At 51.7% G+C, this 16,861-nt stretch overlaps 1 protein-coding gene across 1 annotated transcript in view; it reads right to left on the bottom strand.

Moving 5' to 3' along the window:
• Positions 1 to 16,861, bottom strand: part of LOC147117571 (dual 3',5'-cyclic-AMP and -GMP phosphodiesterase 11A-like) — a 653,699-nt gene that overhangs the window by 432,044 nt on the left and 204,794 nt on the right. Inside the window, exon 9 of the mRNA XM_085989379.1 lies at positions 5,083 to 5,229. Within this exon, the coding sequence (XP_085845505.1) occupies positions 5,083 to 5,229 (147 nt within the window). The remainder of the gene's footprint in view (positions 1 to 5,082; positions 5,230 to 16,861) is intronic.

The following is a 16,861-nucleotide window of genomic DNA, read 5'->3' on the forward strand; positions in this document are numbered from 1 at the left end:
TTGAATTTATACAGTGGCTTTCACAACCCCAGGATCTTGTGATGTTGCTCATGGCCAATGAAATACTTTGGAAGTGTAGTCACTATTTTAGGGAAATGCAGCAATCAATTTATGAACAGCAAGGTCACACAAACAACAATTAGATAAATGAACAGGTAATCTGGCAGCGATATTTATGGTGTCTGTGTGGGGAGGATAAAAGCGGCCGAAGAGCCTGGCAAGGCCGGGGACGTGGAGATGCTGAATTTAATGGCAGGCCCTCATTATCATTTTTTTAAATTCTGTTTCTCGCCCGGCAGCTGGCCAAATTGACAAGCTGGCTGGCTGCTGGGTGGGAAAACCAGCAGCAGGAGGCCGCAGCCAGGGACCCTTTGGGATAGTCCCTGGCAGTTGGTATCACGGGTCAGGCTGTAGACCAGGGTTGGGAGCAAGATTGTCGATCGCAGCAGAGGTGAGAGAGGCCGCGATTGGCAGAGGGGAGGCTGAAGGCATCTTTGAGGGGAATGGGGGAGCACCCCTGCTCCTCCTGATCCACAAGGAGTACTATAAAAAGCGCTTACCTTCTGGAGCCAGCAGCTCCCACCTCCATTTCACTGCCGGGTTTCCTGAGCCCTGGGAAACCCGGCCAACAGCAGTTACATTGAAATCAGGCTCCCAATTGCACTGTGGGAGCTTGATTTAGAGTATGCAAGACTCGCTAGCCACTGCTGTAAAAACATCAACGTTACATTATTAAAGGTAACTTTGATTGATTAACATACAGAGTAGTGTGACTTTCTTTGACTGACTACTGTGCAGGCCCACGAATCACTGGAACATCTATATCCCTACAGTTATGTGTGTGCCATTGGTTATGTGCCCAATCAGGAACCAAAACCAATTTCTACACCCACATCTGAAAGTAGCACCTCCAATAATGTAACACTTTCTCAGTACTGTACTGTAGTATCAGCTTACATTATGTGCCGAAGTCTCTGGAGTAGGATTTAAATCCATGACCTTCTGACTCAGAGGTGAGCCAAAGCTGACACATCTTCACTCATGTCGAAAAGATTCATAATAGCTTGCAAACAATCTATGTCAATTCTAAGGTTGCCACTAGAAAAGGACACTTTGTTTTTGCCATCTTAATAATGTCAGCGGAAGTCTGACGCAACAGTTATTAGGAGATGTAACAAAAAGTTAACATCATTTCACAAGTAAAGAGATTCATCAGACATCGACTAAAGTAAAATGAACTGAAATACTCTATGAAGAAAAAGGCGGCACATTGGGGCTGCACAATAGAAAGATCACAGCCAAAAGGATCATACAGGATAAGAGGTCATGTGCCTAATGCATTTAGTGGGATCAGACTTGTATCTGGTATCACTGTCCAATTTGGAATGTGGAACATTATCAATGCTGTCATTATGATGAGGAGACTTGGCATGTGTCCAGTTAGTTGTCTTCAAGACATTTGGAAAGTTAGTTACTTGGTAAAGATTATATTAGACCTGCTGTTGTTGCTCCACCACCCTAGAGAACCAAATATCAGAACTTATGTTTGTGAGCCAAGAGCAGCAGTAACACGAGAGATGTGAAGGAACAAAGACAGCTGGATAGTATCATTTATGTCCCTCACAGGTATCTGAAATGAACCAAAAACAACATAAGTCACTAACGGAGTTATGTTTACACATATGGGAAGAGAATGACTTCTGACAGCTCTGGACTTAAGAGTCCCTCTTGAACTCATTAATGAGGTTTAGGATTGTCTGTTTATTCAGCCTGTACCTCTTCATGACCTGGGATTATATCTGGTACTAGCTACAGAAGAAACATCACAGTGGGAGATGAAGAAAGGAAGAGTTGATAGTAGGCAAATGATAGGAAGGGATGAGATGCTAAATTAAGAGCAATTTTATCAGAATGGAACTCAGTGGCAAACCAATCTAGTATTTATGGGTAATTAGCAGGAACCGCAGTCTCATAAAATGCAGTTTGACACTTCAGATCTAGACTGCATTGTGAGTAGATAATTAATGTTATTTTTGTAAAAAATGCTTCAAGTGGAATTCTGCTAGAATTGAACAGCCAGGGAACATTTCCATAAAAAAAATACTGCTCATAAACAGCACTCATCCCTAAAATTTTGCAAAATGACAAGTTGCAGTTAAATTGTAGAAAGTGCATTTTTCAAAGCAGCAAAAGAGTAAATAGGATGCCATGTCATGCCTTTTAACTCATTACATAAGGCCTGATTTTGTGTTCCTAGTAAAATCTGTGCTGAGAAGATGTCAGTTTAAAGCTCGTCCGCAGTACAGTGAGCTCACTGTGTGCAATTTTGCAGAGTCAGGTTATTTAAATAATTAACTTGAACAATTAGCACAGGCTCCCAGCTCAGCTTTGGCCTTGTGGTAGCAACTAGCCTAACAGGGCAGGTGAAAAATCTTATTAGTAGCTCAAATTTAAAGGGATGTGCCCACTTAATTCTAAGTGGCTGCATATTTGGGCAAATATTTTTTTGTCTTTCATAAAGGTTCAAAATACATTTTAATTACTTGTCAATGTTTGCAAAGATTGGGGGCAGGGGGAAGAAGGAAAGAGGTACCAGTCAGAAATTAAATTAAAGGAAACCCAAAGGGGAGGTGTGAAACAGACTCTGTGCTCCAGTGATAGGACAGTGCAGCTCCTGATCCTGTTTCACAGCTGGAAAAGTGCATGAGCTCCCACTTGTCTGCTCCTTCTACCCTAAGTAGACATGGCATTTAAACCTCAACCTCACATTCTCCCCGTGTTTGCGTGGGTTTCCTCCGGGTGCTCCGGTTTCCTCCCACAGTCCAAAGATGTGCAGGTTAGGTTGATTGGCTATGATAAATTGACCCTTAGTGTTAGGGGGATTAAATACGTGGGGTTACAGGGATAGGGTGGGATATGTGTCGGTGCAGGCTCGATGGGCTGAAATGGCCTCTATCTGCACTGTGGGGTTTCTGTGATTCTGTGATAACCACTCCTAAACAATTTAATAGAAATTAATGCTAATTAGGTATCCTTCGTTGCTGCAGTTTTACGTGCGGTAAGATCTCAGCTAAAGGTGTTGGATCTTATTGCACATGGGCTCCTCCCAGGCAAGAGAGAAAACATTGGCTCCAATATTTACACGGCAGTGGGGAGGATGTGGGGGGGAGGAACCTGGAAATCCCAGGAAGGCAAAGGTCCTGCCGAAATTAACGGCAGGATCTTATTATCATTTTTATACCCCGTTTCCCGCCCGGCAGCCAGCCAGATCGAGTGGCCGGGTGGCTACCGGGTGGGAAAGCCAGTGGTAGAAAGCCGTAGCCGGAGACCGTTGGGGACAGTTTCCAGCAACCAGGAGAGACAGCGGGGCAGAAGGTGGGGGGGTTGGGGTCTGACCGGCAATCGGGAGATAGGGGACAAGCTCAGGATTGCGGGTTTGGAGTGCGGGGGTCAGCTGATCACGGCAGAAGATTTGCTTGAGGGGCTGGGGGAGCACTCCTGCTCCTTCTGGCCCACAAGCAGTGCTCTAAAAAGCACTTAGCTGCTTGATCCGGCTGCTCCCTTCTTAATTTTGCTGCCAGGTTTCCCGAAACCTGAGGAACTCGGCCCGCAGCCAATGTATTTAAATCAGGCATAACAACAGAAAACGCTGGAAAAACTCAGCAGGCCAGGCAGCATCCGTGGAGAGAGAAACAGCGTTAACATTTCAGGTTAACATTCCGAAGGGACCGCTCCCTCCGCGACACCTTGGTCCACTCTTCAATCACCCCTAACAGCCCTTCCCCTTCGCCTGGCACCTTCCCGTGCAAGCGCAGGAGATGCAACACATGCCCTTTTACCTCCTCCCTTCCCAGTGTCCAGGGCCCCAAACACCCCTTCCAGGTGAAACAGCGATTTACTTGTACTTCTTGCAATTTAGTATACTGTATTCATTGCTCACGATGCAGTCTCCTCTACATTGGGGAGACCAAACACAGATTGGGCGACTGTTTTGTGGAACACCTCCGTTCAGTCCGTAAGGGTGACCCTGAGCTTCCGGTCGCCTGTCACTTTAATTCTCCGCTTCACTCCCACTCTGATCTCTCTGTCCTCGGCCTATTACATTGTTCCAATGTAGCTCAACCTAAGCTCGAGGAACAGCACCTCATCTTTCGATTAGGCACTTTACAGCCTTCTGGACTCAAAATTGAGTTCAACAATTTCAAAATATAACCCCATCCCCCATTTTTCATGTTGTATGATTTTGTTATTCCCATTTGCAACATTTTATCTTTCCTGCCTCTTACAAAAGCACAGTTTGTTCCTTCAATTCCTTCCTCCCCTCCTGTCTCTGCACCTGCTTAATATCTGTTACATCTCCAGCTTTTTCCAGTTCTGATGAAGGGTCCCAGACCTGAAACGTTAACTCTCCACGGATGCTGCCTGGCCTGCTGAGTTTTTACAGCGTTTTCTGTTGTTATTTCAAATTTCCAGCATCTGCAGTATTTTGCTATTGTATTTAAATCAGGCTCCCAACTGCACTCTTGGAGCCTAATTAAAATATTATAATGAGGTGCCCCACCTCTCGAGCCATGCAACCTGCCACCGTAAAATTGGCGGCAGGCGCATCTGTGACGAGTTCAGGTTGGGTTATGCAATTTTTAATTTTTATTCCCCCCCCCACTCCCCCTCCCCCCATCAAGGTTAAAATTCCCCCCATTCATTATTTGAGCCTGTATTCTAACCTGGAACCAATAGGTGAAAGGACAGTGTCCTAACCTGCTGTATCACCAGCTTAAAACAACCTTTCAGTCAAGGAATAGTGCAAGGTACAAGAGATATGGCGGGGGGTATACAGTATTCCTACTAAAAATGGCCAAAAAGGCAAGCAAAGTCAAACTCTCTTTGTTGTTTTGTAACTTTATTTTAAAGTAATTTTATTTCCACGCAATATTAGCTGTGTCTCATGATGCACATACTTCTCTAACCAAGAGAATAGGCCAAAACAGGACATTGTTAGCTGAAGAATGCTTGCAGTATACCAGAGGTAGTCTGTAAAATCATAAGTGCACAATGAAGATTGCCCACAAACTCCTTTCTTACCTCATAATCCACTTTGAATTTCTGTACCATCCCCAGCTCCATGAACATTCTTAATGAGGCTGTAATCATTCCATCAATATCAAGGGAAAAATCATTGAAGTAAAAATCAGCAAATCCCAGCTCACTCACTGAAGGAAGTTTTGCAGCCTGAATAAAAGAACAGAACAGTTAAACAGCAGATAAAGAAAGGTGGACAAATTTAAGGTTTTATTTAAATCTTCTTCCATGTGCTAACATAACCTTGTTTCATCCTGTTCTCACTGGCAAATAATGAAGCATATATTTGAGTTGAAACTGGCAGAACAAATCCCCAATCATCACAATATTATTGCCTAGAAATTCAAAGGTGCCCATAGCTTAACCTGCACACAGTTATTGGGGGCCTCAGGGGAGAAGTGAAGGTCTCAGGGGGTTTGTCGGGAGCCTCGGGGGAGAAGCGATGGTCTCAGAGTGGATTGCAGGCCTCGGGGGAGAAGCGAGGGTCTCGGGGCTTGTCAGGAGCCTCGGGGGAGAAGCGAGGGTCTCAGGGTGGATCGTGGGCCTCGGGGGAGAAGCGAGGGTCTCAGGGTGGATCGTGGGCCTCGGGGGAGAAGCGAGGGTCTCAGGGTGGATCGTGGGCCTCGGGGGAGAAGCGAGGGTCTCAGGGTGAATCGCAGGCCTCGGGTGAGAAGCGAGGGTCTCAGGGTGGATCGCAGGCCTCAGGGGAGAAGCGAGGGTCTCAGGGGGCTTGTCGGGAGCTGCGGGGAAGAAGCGAGGGTCTCAGGGTGGATCGTGGGCCTCGGGGGGAGAAGCGAGGGTCTCAGGGTGGATCGTGGGCCTCGGGGGAGAAGCGAGGGTCTCAGGGTGAGAAGCGAGGGTCTCAGGGTGGATCGCAGGCCTCAGGGGAGAAGCGAGGGTCTCAGGGGGCTTGTCGGGAGCCGCGGGGAAGAAGCGAGGGTCTCAGGGTGGATCGTGGGCCTCGGGGGAGAAGCGAGGGTCTCAGGATGGATCGCAGGCCTCGGGGGAGAAGCGAGGGTTTAAGGGGGTTTGTCGGGGGCCTCGGGGGAGAAGCGAGGGTCTCACGGTGGATTGTGGGCCTCGGGGGAGAAGCGAGAGTCTCAGGGTGGATCTCGGGCCTCGGGGGAGAAGCGAGGGTTTCAGGGTGGATCGTGGGCCTCTGGGGAGAAGCGATGTTCTCCGGGTGGATGGCAGGCCTTGGGGGAGAAGCGAGGGTCTCAGGGTGAATCGTGGGCCTCAGGGGAGAAGCGAGGGTCTCAGGGTGGATCGTGGGCCTCGGGGAAGAAGCGAAGGTCTCAGGGTGGATCGTGGGCCTCGGGGGTGAAGCGAGGGTCTCAGGGTGGATCGTGGGCCTCGGGGGAGAAGCAAGGGTCTCCGGGTGGATCGTGGGCCTCGGGGGTGAAGCGAGGGTCTCAGGGTGGATCGCTGGCCTCGGGGGAGAAGCGAGGGTCTCATCGCGGATCGTGGGCCTCGGGGGAGAAGCGAGGGTCTCAGGGTGGATCGTGGGCCTCGGGGGAGAAGCGAGGGTCTCATCGCGGATCGTGGGCCTCGGGGGAGAAGCGAGGGTCTCAGGGTGGATTGTGGGCCTTGGGGGAGAAGCGAGGGTCTCAGGGTGGATTGTGTGCCTCGGGAGAGAAGCGAGGGTCTCAGGGTGGATTGTGGGCCTCGGGGGAGAAGCGAGGATCTCAGGGTGCATCGTGGGCCTCGGGGGAGAAGCGAGGGTCTCAGGGTGGATCGTGGGCCTCGGGGGAGAAACGAGGGTCTCAGGGTGGATTGCAGGCCTTGGGGGAGAAGCGAGGGTCTCGGGGTGGATCGTGGGCCTCGGGGGAGAAGCGAGGGTCTCAGGGTGGATTGTGGGCCTTGGGGGAGAAGCGAGGGTCTCAGGGTGGATTGTGTGCCTCGGGAGAGAAGCGAGGGTCTCAGGGTGGATTGTGGGCCTCGGGGGAGAAGCGAGGGTCTCAGGGTGGATCGTGGGCCTGGGGGGTGAAGCGAGGGTCTCAGGGTGGATCGTGAGCCTCGGAGGTGAAACGAGGGTCTCAGGGTGGATCGCAGGCCTCGGGGGAGAAGCGAGAGTCTCAGGGTGGATCGTGGGCCTCGGGGGAGAAACGAGAGTCTCAGGGTGGATCGTGGGCCTCTGGGGAGAAGCGAGGGTCTCAGGGTGGATGGTGGGCCTCGGGGGAGAAGCGAGGGTCTCAGGGTGGATGGTGGGCCTCGGGGGAGAAGCGAGGGTCTCAGGGTGGATGGTGGGCCTCGGGGGAGAAGCGAGGGTCTCAGGGTGGATGGTGGGCCTCGGGGGAGAAGCGAGGGTCTCAGGGTGGATCGTGGGCCTCGGGGGAGAAGCGAGGGTCTCAGGGTGGATCGTGGGCCTTGGGGGAGAAGCGAAGGTCTCAGGGTGGATGGTGGGCCTCGGGGGAGAAGCGAGGGTCTCAGGGTGGATCGTGGGCCTCGGGGGTGAAGCGAGGGTCTCAGGGTGGATCGTGGGCCTCGGGGGTGAAGCGAGGGTCTCAGGGTGGATCGTGGGCCTCGGGGGAGAAGCGAGGGTCTCAGGGTGGATGGTGGGCCTCGGGGGAGAAGCGAGGGTCTCAGGGTGGATCGTGGGCCTCGGGGGTGAAGCGAGGGTCTCAGGGTGGATCGTGGGCCTCGGGGGAAAAGCGAGGGTCTCAGGGTGAATCTCAGGCCTCGGGGGAGAAGTGAGGGTCTCAGGGTGGATCGTCGGCCTCGGGGGTGAAGCGAGGGTCTCAGGGTGGATTGCAGGCCTTGGGGGAGAAGCGAGGGTCTCAGGGTGGATCGTGGGCCTCGGGGGAGAAGCGAGGGTCTCAGAGTGGATTGTGGGCCTTGGGGGAGAAGCGAGGGTCTCAGGGTGGATTGTGTGCCTCGGGAGAGAAGCGAGGGTCTCAGGGTGGATTGTGGGCCTCGGGGGAGAAGCGAGGATCTCAGGGTGTATCGTGGGCCTCGGGGGAGAAGCGAGGGTCTCAGGGTGGATCGTGGGCCTCGGGGGTGATGCGAGGGTCTCAGGGTGGATCGTGAGCCTCGGGGGAGAAACGAGGGTCTCAGGGTGGATTGCAGGCCTTGGGGGAGAAGCGAGGGTCTCGGGGTGGATCGTGGGCCTCGGGGGAGAAGCGAGGGTCTCAGGGTGGATTGTGGGCCTTGGGGGAGAAGCGAGGGTCTCAGGGTGGATTGTGTGCCTCGGGAGAGAAGCGAGGGTCTCAGGGTGGATTGTGGGCCTCGGGGGAGAAGCGAGGGTCTCAGGGTGGATCGTGGGCCTCGGGGGTGAAGCGAGGGTCTCAGGGTGGATCGTGAGCCTCGGAGGTGAAACGAGGGTCTCAGGGTGGATCGCAGGCCTCGGGGGAGAAGCGAGAGTCTCAGGGTGGATCGTGGGCCTCGGGGGAGAAACGAGAGTCTCAGGGTGGATCGTGGGCCTCTGGGGAGAAGCGAGGGTCTCAGGGTGGATGGTGGGCCTCGGGGGAGAAGCGAGGGTCTCAGGGTGGATGGTGGGCCTCGGGGGAGAAGCGAGGGTCTCAGGGTGGATGGTGGGCCTCGGGGGAGAAGCGAGGGTCTCAGGGTGGATCGTGGGCCTCGGGGGAGAAGCGAGGGTCTCAGGGTGGATCGTGGGCCTCGGGGGAGAAGCGAAGGTCTCAGGGTGGATGGTGGGCCTCGGGGGAGAAGCGAGGGTCTCAGGGTGGATCGTGGGCCTCGGGGGTGAAGCGAGGGTCTCAGGGTGGATCGTGGGCCTCGGGGGTGAAGCGAGGGTCTCAGGGTGGATCGCAGGCCTCGGGGGAGAAGTGAGGGTCTCAGGGTGGATCGTGGGCCTCGGGGGTGAAGCGAGGGTCTCCGGGTGGATTGCAGGCCTTGGGGGAGAAGCGAGGGTCTCAGGGTGGATCGTGGGCCTCGGGGGAGAAGCGAGGGTCTCAGGGTGGATCGTGTGCCTCGGGGGAGAAGCGAGGGTCTCAGGGTGGATCGTGGGCCTCGGGGGAGAAGCGAGGGTCTCAGGGTGGATCGTGGGCCTCGGGGGTGAAGCGAGGGTCTCAGGGTGGATCGTGAGCCTCGGAGGTGAAACGAGGGTCTCAGGGTGGATCGCAGGCCTCGGGGGAGAAGCGAGTGTCTCAGGGTGGATCGCAGGCCACGGGGGAGAAGCGAGGTTCTCAGGGTGGATCGTGGGCCTCGGGGGAGAAGCGAGGGTCTCAGGGTGGATCGCAGGCCACGGGGGAGAAGCGAGGGTCTCAGGGTGGATCGTGGGCCTCGGAGGTGAAACGAGGGTCTCAGGGTGGATCGCAGGCCTCGGGGGAGAAGCGAGGGTCTCAGGGTGGATAGTGGGCCTCGGGGGAGAAGCGAGGGTCTCAGGGTGGATCGTTGGCCTCGGGGTAGAAGCGAGGGTCTCAGGGTGGATCGTGGGCCTCGGGGGAGAAGCGAGGGTCTCAGGGTGGATGGTGGGCCTCGGGGGAGAAGCGAGGGTCTCAGGGTGGATGGTGGGCCTCGGGGGAGAAGCAAGGGTCTCAGGGTGGATCGTGGGCCTCGGGGGAGAAGCGAGGGTCTCAGGGTGGATCGTGGGCCTCGGGGGTGAAGCGAGGGTCTCAGGGTGGATCGCAGGCCTCGGGGGAGAAGTGAGGGTCTCAGGGTGGATCGTGGGCCTCGGGGGAGAAGCAAGGGTCTCGGGGTGGATCGCAGAACTCAGGAGGTTTGTCGAGGGTCTTGGGGGAGAAGTGAAGATTTCTGTGTGGACCGCGGGCCTCGGGGGAATGCAGGTTATTGCGGGCCTCGGTGGGTGGGGTGGGGGGGGTGTTTATCGGGTGCTTCAGACTGAAGCAAGTGTCTCGAGGAGTTATCTTAGGTATTGGGGGGGTTATTGGTGGCCTCAGGGGGAAACAATGGTCTTGGGGGGGGTTATCATATTTATGGGAGGGTTATTGGGGGTCTCAGGGGGAACAAGGGTCTTGAGGGGAAGCGAGGGTCTCAGGAGGGTTATCGTAGGTATTGGGGAGTTATCGCGAGTCTTGGGAGAGATCATAGGTCTCGAGGGGTGGACGAAAGTCGTAGGTATAGTCCAGGGCGTGGCGGTCGGAGATCTCGCGGGGTGGTGGGGGGGGGGGCGGTGGGGTGGTGGCAGAGGGAGATGAGTGGGCGGGGGCCAGGGTCTGGAGGTCGGGGGGGAGGGTGAACAGCGGGCGGGGTATTGGCCTGGAGGTCGGGATCCTGGGAGCCGGGGGAGGTAGATCAGAGGTCGGAGCCAGGGCCTGGAGGTCAGGAATCTCAGGGCTGGGGGGGTGGTGGGGGGGCAGTGGCAGTGGAGGGCGGTGCTGCCTGGGCACAGTGGCGATCGGGAAGGTGGCTTGCAGATAAATAACAACATTTATTTCTGCAGGCGATCTGTAGGGTTGGTTTTCCTGAATGCAGCCAGCGATGGTGCTGGCCAACTCAGGGCAAACTAATGTTGCAGCGGGGACCTCAAGCAGGCATTTGCAAAGGGACTAATGCCTTCTTCAGATGTGGGTAATGGATGCCTCTTATTTGTCTCTATCCAATATGGGCAGGCAGTGCACTTCCTCCCTGCAATTTTGGGGACTTAGGAGGCTGTGCAGTGCTTGAAAACAGGCGCTACATGACCCAATTTCTAGGCCGATATCTCCTGCTGGCTGATCACAGTGCATTGGCAACAATTATGGTGAAGTCCATTCTGATCCAGATTGTTCATTATATAATCTGAAGCAGCAAGTGCGCTGGTGGGAGGCAGTTGTGCAAAGAGAAGATGTTAAAAATATTTTTTAAAGTATAAAAGGCTCATAAATCATTTACAAGCACAAATCATTTTTGAAGACAAGCTAATGGTTGGTGGAGGCTTGGAAATATGATTGGAGAGTTGGAAAAGTACTTGTTAAAGGAGAAGTTAATGTAAGAACAATAAAAATAGCTGCTTTTAGAAACTTTCACACATGCTTTGTAAATGAATATGAAAATATGATGATTCCATGCTCACTAAGTCAATATTAGAACTTTAAATTTCTTAAAGTTTTAATTTCATGAAAGCTTCGCACTGTCATATCAGTAGTCATTCTGTTCAAAACACCTATACATGGCATAAGCTATTACCTGTAATATGAGGAAATACATTTCCCTGTTTATCTAGTAAATTAAAGCTATCATCCAGAAGGCACTAGGGGAGATTTTAACCTGGAGGAGCGCATGGGTTTGGGTGCGGGTGGGTTTGGGTGGGTTTAGGTGCAGGTGGGTTTGGGTTTGCGTGCGGGTGGGTTTGGGTTTGGGTGGGGGTGGGTTTGGGTGCTGTTGGGATTGGATGCGGGTGGGTTTGGGTTTGGGTGGGGGTGGGTTTGGGTGCTGTTGGGATTGGGTGCGGGTGGGATTGGGTGCGGTTGGGTTTGGGTTTGGGTGGGGGTGGGGGTGGGTTTGAGTGCTGTTGGGGTTGGGTGCGGGTGGGTTTGGGTGGGGGTGGGGTGGGCGCGGGTGAGTTTGGGTGGGTTTGGGTGTGGGTGGGTTTGGGTGGTGTTGGGTTTGGGAGCGTTTGGGTGGGGGTGGGTTTGGGTGCGGGTGGGTTTGGGTGCGGGTGGGTTTGGGTGCTGTTGGGATTGGGTGGGTTTGGGTGGGGGTGGGTTTGGGTTTGGGTGCGGGTGGGTTTGGGTGGGGATGGGGGTGGGTTTTGGTGCGGGTGGGTTTGGGTGTGGGTGGGGGTGGGTTTGTTGGGTTTGGGTGCAGGTGGGTTTGGGTGCGGATGGGTTTCAGTGGGTCTGGGTGGGGGTGGGTTTGGGTGCTTTTGGGCTTGGGTGCGGGTGGGTTTGGGTGCGGGTGGGTTTGGTTGCGAGTGGGTTTGGGTGGGGGTGGGTTTGGGTGCTCTTGGGTTTGGGTGCGGGTGGGTTTCGGTGGGGGTGGGTTTGGGTGCGAGTGGGTTTGGGTGGGGGTGGGTTTGGGTGCTGTTGGGTTTAGGTGGGTTTGGGTGCGGGTGGGTTTAGGTGCGGGTGGGTTTGGGTGCGGGTGGGTTTGGGTGCGAGTGGGTTTGGGTGGGGGTGGGTTTGGGTGCTCTTGGGTTTGGGTGCGGGTGGGTTTCGGTGGGGCTGGGTTTGGGTGGGTTTGGGTGCGAGTAGATTTGGGTGGGGGTGGGTTTGGGTGGGGGTGGATTTGGGTGCTGTTGGGTTTGGGTGGGTTTAGGTGCGGGTGGGTTTAGGTGCGGGTGGGTTTGGGTGCTGTTGGGATTGGGTGGGTTTGGGTTTGGGTGCGGGTGGAATTTCACTCCACCACGTTAGGCTGCTTGCACACAACCCCTTCGGGAGATGTGGGTTGCCTATTAACAAATGCTAATCGCTCAATTGGAGCAATATTTCAACAGACCTTTAAGCTGAACGGCGCATCCACGGGTTTCCTGCGCTTCCTGAAACTCACTAGTGAAACCAAGGCGAGAACACAACAGCAATTGATGGGGCTGATTAAATTTCAGGCAAATAATCCAATAAATACTCAATACTCACAGCTGCTATCTTATCTATGAATGTGAAAGGGTTGGTTCATAGAAGTTTTGCTGAGAGCTCACTTCCAACACTTTGGAAGTTTTCTGAATCAGATCAGACTTGGCTGCCTCAGATTAGACCTTGGACCATCAGCACCAGCACCAGCAGCAGCAGCCTGCTGTTGGCAGACCTTCAGCTGGACATCAGAGAGGGGAGCAGCAGAGAGGTGCAGCTTGCAGGAGGCACTACCTGTGAAACGGTGTACAGGCAGAGGCTGAGCTTGTTGACCTGCCGGAACAGCAGTGCTTCCAGAGGCTCGGGTTGTCACGTCAAGTGGTGGCAGACATCTCCCACCTTTAGAAGAAGACCTGCTCCCTGCTGGCCACACATTACCAGTGGCTGTGAAAATGACCACTACTCTCAACTTTTTTGCCTCCAGATCCTTCCAGAATCCCCTAGTCGGCGAACCACAAATACATAAGACAGATGACAGGTGACTGATGGCTTGTTTGCCAGGGTCAGCAATAATGTGAACATCAATGGCCACTCTTCCCCCACACCCTCCAATTCCACTGACACAAAGCAGTCCTGCAACTAACCATCCACCCATTGCACAGCCCCTAAATCCCCATCAATTCATGTCTTCCCATTCATCAATAAGCAACTGAAAAGTGAGTAGCTACCAGCAACCAAGAATGGGCAAGACGGGAAAGTGGTGCAAACTAATAATTTTTATGTGATTCTGCTAAAGAATGGAAACTTCACAACATAACATTTTTTCATACACCCATGTGCATACTCTTAGTGATCTATAAAGCTTTACACTTCTTTTTCCTACTGCTCCTATGTGGTGCAGCCCCTGTGGCTACAGCAGAGGTAGAGTCAGGCTGCTCAGATCCCTTCTCTGACTGCTGAGATGCCCTTGGCCAATGACCTCTGGGTATTGGAGCATGAGAGGGCCCCGCCAAAGACTGCTCCACCTGCATCGAACTCAGCCATCGGCAGAGGAGGCAGCATGTCGGGTACTGACTGTGGGGGTTGGGGGGGTGCGGGTTGTGGGGGTTGCAACGGGTGAGAAGTGGAAGCGCTTTGAGTGGAGTTCCCACTTACGATGAGTGGAGTCTCATTGAAGTGTATAAAATTCTTAGAGGGCTAGACAGGATAGAAAGGTTGTTTCCCCTGGCTGGAGAGTCTAGAACTAGGGGTCATAATCTTAGGATAAGGGGTCGACCATTTCGGACTGAGATGAAGATAAATTTCTTCACTCAGATGGTTGCGAATCTACCACAGAGGGCTGTTGAGGCTCAGTCGATGATTATATTCAAGACTGAGAGCGATAGATTTCTGGGCATTAGGGGAATCAAGGGATATGGGGATACGGCGGGAAAGGGGAGTTGATATAGAAGTTCAACCATGATCTTATTGAATGCCAAAGCATGCTCGAGGGGCTGTATGGCCTACTCCTGCTCCTATTTCTTATGTTTTTATGTTGTTATATGTCCCCTTCCGCCATCATCCCTCTCTTGGCCAGCTGCACTTCACTGCTACCACTCTGCTGGAGAGCAGCTTGTTGCAGATCAGTGAGGCATTGTAAGGCCAAGGCTAAGGTATCTGTCATCCTATTTAAGGTGCCAATTATGTTGGCATCCAGAGACTGCACGGCCATGGTCAAGGTGGCATGGAGTCATTTGATTGCTGCGAATGATGTTCCATGGAGCTGGCCACTTGATCCATGCAAGGACACATCATTGCAGTGCCCTACCACAACAACCCACTCATGCTTGAGGAGGACTCCTCCAATCTCTCTGCCCAGTCATGGATGGTGTGCTTTGAAGGCCTGTCAGTACATTGCACATTCTCTGCTGCTGCTCAATGATTCTCCTTTTCATCATCGTGCCTCAGGGTAGACCATCTATGTCCAGGTTTCTCATGTGATATCGGATTTCCACGCTCCCAACGTGCCTCCAAGTTAATATTGAGGCCTAGGATTGCCGTAAGCAATTTTTCCCATTAATATTTGATTATTTTATCATGTGAGAAACCAGATGGAAAGTTTGATTGACTGTTCATAAATGATGATCATATTTTGATATATCTATTTAGCATGGTTTCTGCATAAATGTAATCAATAGAGTTGATTTATATCATTAATAAGACAGTAGAAGCATTAACCAATTAAAAGTACTTCAGGAAATTCTCAGTAATGAACAGTGATGGATTGATAATGTGTTTTAAGCTGAATGTTTTAGAAAGGCAATATGATCATGAACTGAATGCAATAGAGTTCACCTCATCGCTTACTTACTGGATCCAGCAATTGTAAAACAGAATGGGAGTTTCATTAACATGTTTAATTTAACAATGGAGGTATTTATTTTATTATTTTATAAAGGGGAGGAGAGGAATTGAGCGCTGCAGTGAGTTATAAACTGACCATTCATTTCTAGGAGATGGGTTCAAATCAAATCAGAATTGACAATCTCACTTTGGGATTGCATAGAAATGGAAAAATGTCACGCTGTGCGAGTGCTCTTCTAAGTTTAGGGTTGAGGCACTTTGATGGGGCAGAGCATTAGACAACTATACCTGATCTGGACACTATGAGCCCGATATTTATGGGTATGCAGGAAGGGAGCCTGTCAGCCTCAGATCATGGGGGGGGTCTCAGATCGCAGGGAGGAAGAGAGATAATGGGAGGGGTTGGTGATCGTGTGGAAGGGAGAGATCATGGCAGGTTTGCTTGAGGGGCGGTGGGGAAGCACTCTTGCTCCTCTTAACCCACAAAAAGTGCTTTAAAACACTTAGCTGCTGGATCTAGCAGCTCCCGTCTCCCTTTAGCTGCCGGGTTTCCCGAGCCCTGGGAAACCCGGCCAACAGCCATTAAATTTAAATTGATGATAAAATCAGAGGCAGCCTCATTTAAATATTATAATTATAGACCCGTCTCTGCAGAGCGGGTTACTTGTCCGACCCCAAACCCACCATGGTTAAACTGGAAGTAGGCACATTTGCGGCGTATTGGGGTCAAGTTCCTCAGTTTTTCAAATTTAACCCTCCGCCCTCTTCCACGCATCATGGAGGAAGGGATTAAAATTCCCCGCTGGGGTTAATTTTGACTTTGGTCAATAATGTAAAACAGGCGCTATTGATTCAGCCGCCTGTTATACATCTCTCCCGATTTTCATTTCTATTGAAGTCAATGGATGAAATTTAGGAGAGATGTAAAACATGCAGCTGATTCAATATCACCCACTTTACACTGTCGCCCAAAGTCAAAATTACCCCCCCCCTCCCCGCCCCATCAATCTGGGCTGGGTGTGAACCCAGTTCCTAGAAATTATACTCAATTGGAAACTCCCAGCAAAAACTTCCTTCACTTTGAATAGCGTAAGATTCATAATATAATGGAAGAAACCCATAAGATTATGTAACTGGGTCTGGCAGTCCAGTATTATAATGGCAAACTATTGGACACCCGACATGAAGATCTATGTTCAAAATATAACCTTGATTGATATTCTTCTAGAGAGTGAGCTTCACCAATGTCAGCTCTAGTGTCCATTAAAGGAAAGAAAACCTGGCTGGGAGGCTAAGAGAAATGGGCTTTCTATGTCACTCAATTGTCTTTCCCAATATTAGGCCATAAATCAACATCTGTATGGTTGGCTCCCCCTGGCCTCTGACCAAGTGACCTAACCGTAGAAGGGAAGGATACAGCAGCGAAAAGTGGGGGAACATTTTTATATGTGAAAAAAGTGTACGTGTAAGTGAAATGGAATGTAGAATGGAGGATAATCTTCTGATTCATGCTCCTGGCAGGAAGCCTCGCCCACCGGAAGCACATATTGGAAACACCAGCGTATTGCAAACAAATTTCCTATTTGTGCCCCCGGTGGGAAGGACCCCCCTGCTGGGAGTGCACAGTTGGAAGATCACTTGTACATATATTTGAATATGACTCAAATGACACACAGAGAACTCATATAAAACTGCCCAATGTCACTCGGCTCTTTATAACACTCAGACGCTGTTAGAATGGTTCCTAGAGATAGCGTTATAAAAGTGGTTGGCGTGGAGGGTACTTGCAGTCATAGAAATGGTGCATAATATGGTGTCCATAATACTACCAACATAATTGATGATCTCATTAAAAGACATCATTCGGATCTTGCACTTGTATATTCCACACAAATGACATTGCCAATAACTAAACATTTGTACCTAAGATATACAACTTGTTTATGGGAAATATCTATACATAAAGTAATTGCAATAACTTATCAGTTTTTGTGATTATAGTAATTTATTTCACACAATACTTAACATTTTAC

The sequence above is a fragment of the Somniosus microcephalus genome, chromosome 5 (genome assembly GCF_052327205.1).
Source record: "Somniosus microcephalus isolate GS21.2 chromosome 5, FLI_Smic_1.0, whole genome shotgun sequence".
Taxonomy (NCBI): domain Eukaryota; kingdom Metazoa; phylum Chordata; class Chondrichthyes; order Squaliformes; family Somniosidae; genus Somniosus; species Somniosus microcephalus.